This window comes from Ursus maritimus, unplaced genomic scaffold (assembly GCF_017311325.1).
Source record: "Ursus maritimus isolate PB19 unplaced genomic scaffold, ASM1731132v1 scaffold_30, whole genome shotgun sequence".
Taxonomy (NCBI): Eukaryota; Metazoa; Chordata; class Mammalia; order Carnivora; family Ursidae; genus Ursus; species Ursus maritimus.
In genome coordinates this window covers 140,122-153,595 of record NW_024425564.1, presented here as the reverse complement: position 1 = coordinate 153,595, position 13,474 = coordinate 140,122, and the positions used below count along the sequence as shown (strand labels likewise).

At 41.8% G+C, this 13,474-nt stretch overlaps 1 protein-coding gene across 1 annotated transcript in view; it reads left to right on the top strand.

The window, feature by feature from the left end:
• The first annotated feature begins 4,517 nt into the window (after positions 1-4,517).
• LOC103665425 (dynein heavy chain 8, axonemal-like) overlaps positions 4,518-13,474 on the top strand; it is a 148,817-nt gene continuing 139,860 nt past the window's right edge. Inside the window, exons 1-3 of the mRNA XM_008693362.1 lie at positions 4,518-5,013; positions 5,124-5,258; positions 13,226-13,310. Coding sequence (XP_008691584.1) covers positions 4,600-5,013; positions 5,124-5,258; positions 13,226-13,310 — 634 coding nt within the window. The 5' untranslated portion in view covers positions 4,518-4,599. The remainder of the gene's footprint in view (positions 5,014-5,123; positions 5,259-13,225; positions 13,311-13,474) is intronic.

Sequence of the window (13,474 nt, the reverse complement as noted above, 5' to 3'; positions counted from 1 at the left end):
TTGAGAGAGAGAATGAGCAGTGGGGAGGGGCAGAGGGGGAGAGGGTGAGAGAGACACAAAAAGCAGACACCCTACTGAACAGGAAGCCTGATGCAGGCTCCATCCCAAGACCTGGAGATCATGACCTGAGCCCAAGGCAGACGTTTAACCAACTGAGCCATCCAGGTGCCCCTGAGCTCCATAGTTTTGCACTCTTAACTGATTTGCAAAGATTACTTTATCTCTCCAATAGCATTGTGAATCCTTGAGGACAAGAGTCCTGTCTTGTTTTCTGCCTCCCAGAGTGAGTAACATAGCCCTGGGCACGTAATAGTTACTTACCGCACTTTGCATGGGGGCTGGGGCTGTGTCACAGAAAGGAGGGAGAAACTTCCATTTTTTTTCTTCCCTTGCTATACTTGTTTTCAGTGAGATTTCCTTCTCTAAGTCTATGGATTCAGCCTGACCTTAGTAACCGTAGATACTGTTTAACCTAACTGGTGATATTCAGGACTAAATTAAGCATTTTTAGCTTTAATATTCTTTCTTTGCAAGATGACAAGTAACTACTTGAGCAAGGGGGGAGACTGGCGCCTACAGATGGGTAATAGTGCCTAAACGAATTCTATCTCTTTTTACCTTTCTCTCTTATTTAGTTTCAAAATGCCTTTTTTAATATTTCCTGGTGGATTTGAGGGGAAGTCTTCCAAACTCAAGCCTCCTGACAGATGGTCAATAAATTAGTCATTTCCTTTTAAAAAAATCTTTTTATTATTTTTTTTATTTTTTTACTATTTTTCTTAAGTAATCTCTCCACCTAACATGGGGCTTGAACTCATGACCCCAAGATCAAGAGTTGCATGCTCTACCAACCAAGCCAGTCAGGAGCCCCAATTGGTCATATTTCCCTAGTGCAGTTTATCATATTTTCTTTTCGTTTTAAAAAAAATAGCATTTTAAAATGGAGTTATAAAATTACTTCACTAAGGCATACCCTTCAGTGGTTTTTATTGTATGCACCGTGTTGTAAAACCACAGATAATCACTATCTAATCCCAGAACATTTCCATTACCCCAAAAAAGAAACCCAGGCCTATTAGCAGGTAAGCCCAATTCTTCCTTCCCCATCCCCTGACTACTACATCTATTTGCTGTCTCTGAGGATTTGCCTTTTCTGGACATTTCATGTAAATGGACTCATGCAATATGTGGCCTTTTGTGTCTGACTTCTACTTCGTGTGGTGTTTTCGAGATTCATCCATGCTGTAGCATGGGATGGTCCTTCATTCCTTCTTATGACAGAATAATATTCCATTATAAGGGTATGCCACATTTTGTTTACCCATTCATCACCTAACTGGACATTTGGGTTGTTTCCAATTTGAGCTCAATATGAACAATGCTGTCACGAACAATTTGTATACACATTTTTGTGCAAACAGATGTTATCGATTCTCTTGGGTAGAATTGCTAGAATTCCAGTAGGAGTGGAATCACTGGCTGATTTGCTAACCTATGTTTAGCTTTCTAAGGAACTGCCAAACTGTTTTCCTCAGAGGCTGCACAATTTTACATTCCCACCAGCAATGTATGAAGATTTAAATTTCTCTATGACCCTCTCAACACTTTTTGTTGTCTTTAAAAAAAATTCAGAGCCATCCTAGTGGGTGTAAAGTGCCATCTCATGGTGGTGTCGATTTGCATTTTCCTAGGGGCTAGTGGTGTTGAGTGTCTTTCCATGTGCTTGTTGGCCATGTGTTTTATATGTATAGAAATATATGTATTTATCAAGCATAGTTAACATATTTCACCAAGCATAGAAGTTGGCACTTCGTTGTTGACAATATTACTTCCCCAGTCTTCAACATGGAAAGCATATGTATGCTACCAAGACCTACCTTAAGTGACAGCTTCTCCTTAAAGATTTCCTTCTTGAGTTTTCTCCTGTGACGTTTACAGATTCCTGTGCACACCTTGGCTGGTTCTAAGGAAACTGTGAAGTGTTTGTTGGTACGTTTGCCTCCCTCATTAGGCTGTGAGCTCCTTGCCAGGGACTAGAGGTGAGAGAACAGTGCTGGTTTCAGGAATGGCCAGAGCTGCTGTGACCTCACGCAGCACCCAGGGCAAAGGCAATGGAAGAAACTGGACAGAGAGCTTGGAACCGAGTCAGGAAAGCCCTGGAGAACACAAGAATCTGTATTTGGCACCCAGAGGAGGACTTTTAGCAGGGCAGGGATATGATATGATCTGAAGTTCAGAAAGATCATTTTTGTCTCTGTAATTGGGTAAGACCTGTACCTTTTCTGGATCTTACTTTCATTAGCAATAAAAGGGGAGAGCTGAACTAGATAATTTCTAAGGGCTCCCCCCCCCCAGTTGTGAAATGATGTGCCATGCATCTCAGCTATCTGGACTCCTCAGGGAACGAACTGTGTTGGATAATAACATTTTTTGAAAATTTAATCTGTGCCAACACTTAAGAAATAGTAGCCATTTTTAGATGAAAAACTCACAAAGATTAATTTGCATACTTCCCTGACTTCTTAAATATCATATCACAATTCAATTTTCATCTTTCCTTGATGGCTTAAATAATAGTGGCTCTACAGTGACTTAAATAACTCTGTGGCTCTAGAGTGAGCCTTGGTTGCCTACAGAGAAGCTCTCCAGTCCTACTGAGCTCAGTCAGTGTATGTGTTTTACCTTTACGTTGAAATTAAAGTAAATTTTGCTTTCGTTTCAGAAACCAGACAACCGTGTCTGTTAATATCCTTTGAGAGCAGGCATGATTCTTTTACCGAGTAAAGTGAACCGTTTTGCAGAATTCAAAAGCATAGATTGGAGCAGAGTGACAGGCAGTTGCTGTGACTTCACTAATATGTATCACTATACTTGTTCTTGATATACTGTAGGCAGCAGGATCAACTCTAGGCCAGTTTCCAAGGTAAACATGTAATGCACACACAACTCCTGGGTACTGTAGATCATCGTGTCCAATAATAACTCAGAGATGTTTGCTTGTTACTTTCCAAGAAAATTTACTCACATGTAAAGAAAACAGACTTTAGATTATGGTCAAGGAACAAAGACAAAAACTGGGATTTACAAAAGAGAGAGGAAAGAGGAACGAGAAGAAAAATCTGCAGTTTGGGAACAATTGTTTTGGTTTGCAGTTCTTGGACATGAGTGCTTAACTGGCAGCAAACAGATTGATCAGTTTGGGTATTTCCGTTCTCAAGGAGGCCAACTTACGGTATCGGGAAACAATTTCAGCTGTTGATGGGATCTTTGGAAAAGCTGGAGGGGGCAGCTGTGGGGTACAGGTTACAGGCTGTCTCTTTGTCTTATGGAGGGCTGCACCTGTCCCTCCATAAGAAACACCATCTAGCTTAGGCCAGGTGTGCACAAGTGTCCTCAGAATTTCTCATTAGCGAGCCTCTTTCTCTGTCTTCTTTTGAACTCTCTGCTTTGGAATTTCTGTTGTTGTTGTTCTTCAGGTGTTTACTATTATCCTGGCTTCTGGATTTTACCCTGAAAACTTGTTTATTTTGGTGGAGGTTCGATGACTATCCTATAATGTGATCTTTTATAGGTGACATTTTCTCCTGTTCCACTGGTGTACTCTGGTTTTCCTGGTTATGTGCTCATGATAACCTCTACACTCCTGTATAGGGCTTTTCTGATTGGATAGGTCAGATTTATACTTTGTATGATACCATTCCTTCAATAAATAATCACCGTCACATTTTAGGGGCACACTGGGAAGGCTGTTATAATAAAAAGTCCTTTGGAATAAGCTGGGAGCTGTAAGTATAGTCATTTTTCATTGGCTGCGTTGTGACGGTCTCTCATTGGCTGGGCTGTTGCTGGGGCAAGAAGAAAGTCTTAATCCCGCTGGGATGGGGAAGTAGTATCCACATGCAAGGTGGGACTCTTCCTGTTTGGTGTGCGGTTCATCACCAGTGGTAGGGCTGGTAGGGTGTGAGAGTTTCGCCCTGCTGGCATTCTGAATACATTCTAAATGAGATTTCCTTTTCTTAATTTTGACACTGCCAAGAGGATGTTTTATACTTTTTGGGAGTTCTTGGATATGTTCCTGTAGATGAGATGGCTGGGCAGTTGAGTGTCTGGTTGGTGAGTTGTATCACAGCGTTCCTCAACTCAAGGAATATTTCAGTCCGTGTAGTTCTTCGCCTTGTCTCTTGAACAAGTCAGTACCTCAGCTCTAACACACGACTCTCAATCTTTTTTCAGCCTTTACATACCTGAGGACAGGTACCTTCCCATCAGTTGCAGTAATTACTATAATGGGGATGGGATGTGTGTGGGGGGTAGCAGCGCCCTAGAGTCATAGCATAGTCGGGAGGAGCGCTTAAAGTTTCAAAAAGCCCCTAGGTATACGTGTGCTGTCCCTCCTAAAAAAAAAAAAAAAAAATATATATATATATATATTCACTAGTCCTGTGAATTTAGCTTCGTTAGTTAATACAGTAAGGGAGAAATAGATGATTTTGCTGCCTGTCTAGGTTCAAGGCAAAGAATAAATTAACAGAGAACGTTAAACTTATTATTCTAGGTTTTGAAGCTTAGGGTGCTCCACGGGAGGAAAAAGCGGATAACATGAGCGCGGAAGAAGGCGGTCCACCCCCTCCGGAAGAAGCCGCTCGTCCCGCTTCCGGAGAGGCGGAAGAGACTGCCCTCCGGGGCCCAGGAGATGAGGCTCCGCCGCCTTCAGACGAACGGGCTCAGCGCCGCGCCACAGAGGCGGCCTCAGCCCTAGACGCCAGCTCTCTTTCCGAAGCAGGTCCTGCTACTTCTGGAAGTGATTACCTGAATTTCATTCCTTCTGAGGAAAGGATAATTCTTCCAGAGGACGATGAGCTGGATGCGCACCGAGTTCGACCTAGGCCTACACTGCGACTGGGTCAGTCCATGCTTTCGGAAATGCTTTCTCAGTCTTCCCGTCGATCGTCGCGATACCGCAGGAGCATGAGCGGCATTCCCAATCTACAGGAAACCTTAAAAGAGAGACAGGTTTTTCTTACAATAAGATTCTTCATGTGTGTCGCTTTTATGTCAAGTTAAACATTTTTGGTGGTTTTTCTTCATAATGACAATTTCTACCTGTGGTTTTCATTCTTTAGGCAAGATTTAGAGATGCAAGGGAAAACCGAAAAATGAAAATTGACCCTTCATACAAATATATATTTGAAATTCTAGCAGAAAAGCTTGGCCTGGACTTAGTAACCGTTGAAGAATTAATTTTGGATTGTCCATCTGTAAGTTTAAATCTTACTATTTTTTAATTGTTCTTTGAGAGCTGATTGCTTTAAGAAGCTGTAGGCTTGTCATGAACAACAAAACACTTAGAAAGGGAAGGTTGAAATTTTACCTATTAGGGAAGTTTTATAGAACTGTAGCCAGTTGAATCATATTTCTAGTTATGTCTACTATTGAAGAGGAAGGGAAGGGAAGAGTTAGCTATTAGAATTTGGCTAAAATTCTGGGGGCGCCTGGGTGGCTCAGTCGTTAAGCATCTGCCTTCGGCTCAGGGCGTGATCCCAGAGTCCTGGGATCGAGCCCCACATCAGGCTCCTCTGCTGGGAGCCTGCTTCTTCCTCTCCCACTCCCCCTGCCTGTGTTCCGTCCCTTGCTGGCTGTCTCTCTCTCTGTCAAATAAATGAATAAAATCTTAAAAAAAAAAAAAAAGAATTTGGCTAAAATTCTAACTCAGAATGCCTTTAGATGTTAGAGGAATAGTTGAGCACAGGTAGAGTTAAATATTGTTAAAGTACAGGTTATGTGAACTACATATGCAAATCATTTGGGTAGATAAACTGCATACGTATGAGCTAGGGAACAATGACTTTTGCATGAGTATAGTTGAAAACAACAAGGTGGTTACCATGTATCTCAGCATGCCAGGGACAGCCCTAGATTATGCCTACTTTCCTGGCATAATTATTAGTAGCCCCTCCTTTCACTCCTAAAAGGTCCCAGTTTTGGCTGATGAATTTCTATGGTCACCCTCATTAGAGTAATATATGATAAGCTGTGACTTTCATAGAAGCTCCCAGAAACAGTATCACAGCTTCTTTTCTGATGGCTCCACTTCTAAATTAACTTTTAAAAAAAAAAATACTACGGGTTGCTTGAGCTTTTTTACCAACCCTAGTTGTGGACTGGCCTGGAGCCCCAGCAAGACCAGGGAGCAGGTGCATACTGCTTGTAAGCTGATTGTCCACTGAATGCACTGGTGAGAGCGTTGGGTAGGGGGCAGTGTTGTGGCGAGGTTGTCATCACTGGGGTCCGTACCCTTTGCTTTTACAGGAACCAGTGAACTTGGGCAGAACTCTCTTAGCTTGCTCTAGGAGCCAAGATTCTGTGGAATGGTTCCTAAAGGAGTCTCTCTTGCTTGATTCAGTGTGTTGCCAAGTTCTGGAAAGTTGTCTGCCTTTTCTGTCAGGGCCCTTACAAAAGTTGCGAACTGGCAGTCCTCTGATAGTTTGAGTGGGATCTCTTGTTTTCCTGTTCCCTTAGAGTGTTATGGTGATCTGGGAATGTGATGCAAAGAGATCAATAACTGAGCTATTTAATGGTGAAAGATAGAAGAATGCATGAATTGTGCACATAAAACAAGAGGTGCCAGAACAAGCAACTGGAAATACAGCCTAGTTCCTCAGGTCACCACAATTCCCTGCAGGAATGTACAGGTGTGGTCAAGGGGGGCTGCCTGGGTATGTGGACCGTGTGATCAGATAGACCCCTGTGTAGAAGGGCCCTGCACTTGGTTTAATGGTATTCTGTCACCACCTGGAAATTCTTTAAAAAAAATTTTTTTTTAATTCTTAAAAATTTTTTTTAAGTTTTCTAATTCCAGTATAGTTAACATAGAGTGTTATATTAGTTTCAGGTGAACAAAATAGTGATTCAACAGCTCTGTACATCACCTGGTGCTCATCATGATAAGTGTGGTCTTTAAAGCCCATCACCTGTTTCACCCATCCCCCACTGACCTCCCCTCTCGTAACCATCAGTTTGTTCTCTATAGTTAAGGGTCTGTTTCTTGGTTTGTCTGTCTGCCTGTCTGTCTGTCTTCTTTTTTTCCTTTGTTTTAGTTCTTAAATTTTACGTATGAATGAAATCACATGATATCTGTCTTTCTCTGACTGGCTTATTTTGCTTAGCATACTACCCTGTAGCTCCTCCGTCCAAGTTGTTGTGAATGTCAAGATTTCATTCTTTTTTATGGCTGAGTAATATTCCATGGTGTATATATGCCATATCTTTTTTACCCATTCATCTATCGATAGACACTTGGGCTGTCTCCATAACCTTATTGTAAATATTGTTGCAATAAACACAGAGGTACATGTATCCCTTTGAATTAATGTTCTTGGGTAAATACCCAATAGTGTGATTACTGAATGGTAGGGTAGTTCTATTTTTACTATTTTTACTTTTTGAGAAACCGCCATATTGTTTTCCACATGGCTGCACCAGTTTGCATTCATTCCTACCAACAGTGCACAAGGGTTCATTTCTCTCCACATCCTTGCCAGCACTTGTTGTTTCTTGTGTTGTTGATTTTAGCCATTTTGACAGGTGTAAAGTGACATCTCATTGTAGTCTTGATTTGCATTTCCCTGATGATGAGTGATGTTGAGCATCTTTTCATGTGTCTTTTGGCCATCTGTATATCTTCTTTAGAGAAATGTCTGTTCATGTCTTCTGCCTGTTTTTAAATTGGACTATTTGGGGTTTTTTGATGTTGAGTTGTATCAGTTCTTTATATATTTTGGATACTAACCTTTTTATCAGATATATCATTTGTGAATATCTTCCTCCATTCAGAAAGTTGCCTTTTTGTTTTATTGATTGTTTCCATTGCTGCGCAGAAGCTTTTTATTTTGATGTAATCCCAATAGCGTATTTTTGCTTTTATTTCCCTTGCCTCAGGAGACCTGTCTAGAAAAATGTTGCTATGGCTGATGTCAGAGAAATTATTGCCTATGCTCTCTTCTAGGATTTTTATGGTTTCACGTCTCACATTTAGGTCTTTAATCCATTTTGCATTTAATTTTGTGTATGTGTAAGAAAGTGGTCCAGTTTCATTCTTTTGCGTGTAGCTGTCCAGTTTTCCCAGCACCATTTGTTGAAGAGACATTCTTTTTCCCATTGCGTATTCTTGCCTTTTTTGTCGAAGATGAATTGACCATAACCACCTTGAAATTCTTTTTTTTTTTTAAATATTATTTATTTATTTGACAGAGACAGCCAGCGAGAGAGGGAACACAAGCAGAGGAAGTGGGAGAGGAAGAAGCAGGCTCCTAGCAAAGGAGCCTGATGTGGGGCTCGATCCCAGAATGCTGGGATCACACCCTGAGCCGAAGGCAGACGCTTAACGACTGCGCCACCCAGGCGCCCCTGCAATTCTTTTTTTTTTTTTTTTAAAGATTTAGTTTTAATTCCAGTTGGTTAACATATAGTGTAATGTTAGATTCCGGTGTACAATATAGGGATTCAACACTTGCATACAACATCTGATGCTCGTCACAAGTACACTCCTAATCCCCATCACCTATGTAACTCATCCCCCTCAACCAGCTCCCCTCTAGTCACCGTCAGTGTGTTCTCCATAGTTAAGTCTGTTTCTTGGTTTGTCTCTTTGTTTCTTTGCCTCCCCCATTTGCTCATTTGTTTTGTTTCTTAAATTCCACATATGAGTGAAATCATAGGATCTTTGTCTTTCTCTGAGTGATATATTTGGCTTGGAATAATACTAACATCCATCCATTTGCATGGCAAGATTTCACTTTTTTATGGCTGAGTAATTTTCCATTGTATATGTATACCAAATCTCTCCCCACCCCACAGATATAGAATTAGGGTTTGGTTTAGGGCCAGAATAAGGGTTAGGGTTAGGGCCAGTGTGATTGTATGTGCCTATTATCTTACAGTTCAGAGAACACTCCGGAAGGATAAGTTTAGGGTTAGGTTAGGATTAGTGTTGGGGTTAGGGTGTGTGTTTGGGTTAGGATAGGGTTTTTGCTTAGAATAATGCTTTCTACCTCCAACCACATCTTTGCAAATGGTACGATTTCATTCTTTTTTGTGGCTGAATAATATTCCATCATGTATGTATACCAAATCTTTTTTTTTCCCCCCCTCAGATCCTGAATTAGGGCTCTGTATAGGGCTAGAATAAGGAGTAGGGTTAGGGTTAGGGCCAGTATGAGGGTATTTGCCTATCATCCTGCAGTTCAGAGACCTCTCCAGAGGGATAAGTTTAGGGTTATGGTTATGGTTAAGGTTATGGTTATGGTTATGGTTACGGTTACGGTTAGGGTGAGGGATTAGTGGTTAGTGGTAGGGGTTAGGGTTTGGGTTTGGGTTAGAATTAGGTTTAGAGCTAGGTTTAGGGTGAGGGTGATGGTATGTGTTTAGTATCCTGCAGTTCAGAGACCTTTCCAGAGGTTAGGTTTAGGGTTAGAGATAGGGTTAGAGGTAGGGTTTAGGGGTTACTGGTAGGAGTAGGGTTAGGTTTAGGGTCAGGGTTAAGATTAGGGTTAGGGTTAGGGTTTGTGCTTGGCATCCCGGAGATCAGAGAACTGTCCAGAAAAATAAAACCTCAGACTTCTGATAGGTTGAAAATAAACACGGCAACCATCCACAGAGCTGAGGTAAAGATGGGTTTTAACCCTCTAAATACTCTACTTTTTAAATCAAGTTTTTATTTAAATTCCAGTTAACGTACAATGTAATATTAGTTGCAGGTGTAGAATTAGTGATTCAACACGTATGTACAACACCTGGTGCCCATCACAGCACGTGCTCTTCTTAGTCCCCATCACCTCTTTCCCCATCATGTCACCCGCCTCCGTTCTGTTAACCGTCAGTTTCTTCTCTCCAGTTAGGAGACTCCATCTTGAAATTCTGAATCATTTTTTAACAAGTGTTCCTGCATTTTTATTTTTCTGTGGGCCTATAACTCACAAATTCTGTAGCCTGTCCTGGCTGTGGATGATACCATCCATATAGCAAGATAGGTGATCAGCATTGTTTCACCTGAACATTGGTAGGCTATAAATTTGGTTCATTACGGTTGGAATCCCAGCAGCTCTGCAAACGGTCTAGGCCTAGACGTTGGCACAGGCTAGTACCTTCAGAGAAGGACAACTGCTAGGACTAAGTCAGGGATATGGGTGCCTGCAGAGCTGGTAATCTTACTCTTAAATATTTGCCAGCTGGCTCTCTGGGCTGATACTCTCTGCTTGGAGGAAGTGCTGGCCAAGAAGTGGGAGTGTCCTAGGCCTGCAAACCCTTCCATTTCGCATTCCTGGAGAATGTCTTGTACTTCGGGTCTGTGTGCTTAGTCTGTTCCTGTAAGCCGTCATGGCCCAGGTTAGACACTGCTTAGGCTGCACATCTAGGAAGTCTAGGGAAATGGAGGTCTTAAGGGAAGACTCAAACCAGGAAAGCTGTTTCCATAATAGCTGTTTAGCAGTTGCAAAACCACAGTGGAGGGGAGATAGTGCAACCAGGAGGGAAACCAATCTCAAAATCTGGGAGAGATCAGAATGCTTATTTGGTTGAAGGGACAAGGCAAGCACCTAAATTGGCATCAAGATTGGTGGACAGGTGAACAAGGAGATGGAACCATGAACGAGGGGTCGCCTGGTTTGGTGTGGTGATTTGGGAAAATGGATGTATGGAAGGGTTTTCCTTTCATGTGAAGCATGGTATAGCAATCCAGAGTGAAAGCAGCTCATTAAAGGTTCCACAAAAGGGTGGACAGTAGAGGGTGTGACGGTCATTTTGTTTGCCTTCAGATCTGTTATCCAGTCTTTGCCACACACTCTGTGGCCCGGAAGGCTGACCTCTCTAGAACCCATCACCTGGGCTCCCTTGCTCTCTGGCTTGCACAGGACTCAGTCACAAGGAGGCTCCATCATGAGATAGGAGGGCAGACGGGGAGACAAGTCTGACCTCTCCCTGCTTGGCCATATTTTCTGGCTACAGCCATATCTTCTAACTACAGTTCTTCCCAAGCTATTCTCCTTCCATAGCTCTGTGTCCACCTGCTTCCAGCTACCCCCTTCCCCCACTTATCACACTTTCAGGCCTTGGCTGGTGCTGCTTTTTCCTTTGTTGATCGTTCTGCTGTTGCTGCTGATGTCACAGCTTCCCTTAACCCTGCTCTGGCCTCTAGAAGTAGCCTCTTTATTGTAAAGTTTCTTCAGAAACCCATTTTTGGGATTTCTTTTCTTGCCAGGATCCTGACCAGTACAGAAATTTCTACCGCATTGGTGTCCATGGTTTTGCTGCTCTCTTCATTCAGCACTGCTCAGGATAATCTCAGACTATTTTGCTTTCCTGGCTTCCGTGAGGGTGTTTTCCAAAGTCATGCAACAGCAGTGTGGTTCTGTGGATGGAACACAGCCCTGGAGGCCCAAGGCTGGCATCATCACTGGGGTCTGTACCCTTTGCTTTTACAAGGACCAGTGAACTTGGGCAAAACTCTCTTAGCTTGCTCTAGGAACCAAGATTCTGTGGGATGGTTCCTAAAGGAGTCTCTCTTGTTCGATTCAGTGTGTTGCCAAGCTCACACAACTTGTGTTGTGTGTCTTTGGGTCTTTTACTCAAGTTCTTTTTAGCTTTACTTTTCTCTTCTGCAAGAGGGGCATAATAATGCCACCTTATCTAGTGCAAGGCAGTGATAAAGCTCAGATAAACTATTTGTAAAATGTAAAAAGTGAATTTTTAATTTGCAATTATGATTTCGTCCCATGACAACATTCATTCTCCTGGTCTCAGGAGTACAGAGTGTCTAAAAAATAAGAATTTGTTGAATTTGATATTGTAATGTCTTTTTATCATACGTATGTGCTCTATTTTTGATAATTTGGACACTTTCAAGTCCGATGGGTCATACAGTCAAATACAGCAAGAAAGTATTTATGACTGGGCAAGAATTGCTGTGCTGACAGTTTCTGTATCTTTCAGATTGTAATTATGCAAGAGTTAAGTTTGTGTGTGAGATGGAAGAGTAGAAAATGAAGGGCTAGAATTTGGTACGTCTGTGTGGCTCTGTTTCATTTCCTGGGATGGTGGTTCCCAAATGGGGTCCCAGAACCAGCAGGAACTTTTAAGAGATTTATTTATTTCAGAAAGAGAGAGAGAGAGGGCACACGAGTCAGGGGAGGACCAGAAGGGGAAGGAGAGGGAGTATCTCAAGCAGACTCCCTGCTGAGCGCAGAGACCCATGTGGGGCTCGAACTCATTGACGCTGAGATCATGACCTGAGCTGAAATCAAGAGTCAGATGTTCAACTGACCGAGCCATCCAGGCACCCCTCACCTGGAACTTTTTAGAAATGCAAGTCCTCAGGGCCAGGATTCTGTATTTTTTAAAAGCCCTAGGTGCTTCTCTGATGCACACTAAAGTTTGAGAACCATTGTCCTAGAGGGAGAGGCTTTGCTAGATCTGGAGTACCTCCCACATGTGGCCAGGAAGTGAAGAGAAACCCACCGTTCAAGAGAGACATTTAGGTATGGACTCCGTGGACTAAATGCAGTGGGTTGAGTAACGTTGTGTTTCCCGGCTGGTGTGTGAGGATTTTTGTTAACGTGACCTGTTTCTTTTTCCATTTGCCTAAGATATGACGCTGACTTAGAAGTAATTAAATAAGAGCTTCATGCTCATAAACATGAGAGACTGGCATTATAATAATTTGTTTTTATATTAGTTTGGCTACAATATGGGTCAAATGACAGTTGATGAAAACATAATTACCCAAATAATTGATCCAAAACCACAATTAGTTGGTAAGGCAAGTTTTCTGTTTGCCAAGTCAGCTTTTAAGAATACTTTATTTTAATAATAATTCTTTATATTTACCTTCAGCTGTACTCACTCATTTACTCCTATAAGATTCTGTGAGGCAGGGTCAGGTAAGCGGCTGCCTACTTACACATGTAGATCATTAGTGTCGGTTCAGAAATAGAATTCACCATGTATTTCATGGTAATTTTGGAGTTAAAGTTGTTCAAATTCTAATCCTGCTTCTGATGTCCCTGTCACTATGTATCTCGAATAAAGTCTTTGAGCCTCTTTTTTTCCCTTTAATCTACAAAATGATGAGGATAAAGGCATGTGCAATGCCTAGCCCAGGGCGTGGTTCATTTTATTGTAGCTAATATCACTAGTCGTTTTACTGATCATCATTTTCTCTTTTATTTAACAGCTGGAAGCATTTGCTCATTTTTTTATGAAAGATGGTTGTAAGACATTGAAATTTTTGTACCAGGAAGGAGATGTCCCTGGCCTTGGTAAGGGTATTTTATGAGGGCAATGTGCTGGCTATTAGGTAATGAATGTTAAAGTGCAGCACATCTTTTCTCTTATAAATAGATAGATATTTATAAAGATTATATATTCATATAGAAATATATTTATAAAGAAAATTTATCAGACGCATGTGTGTGGAAAAGAG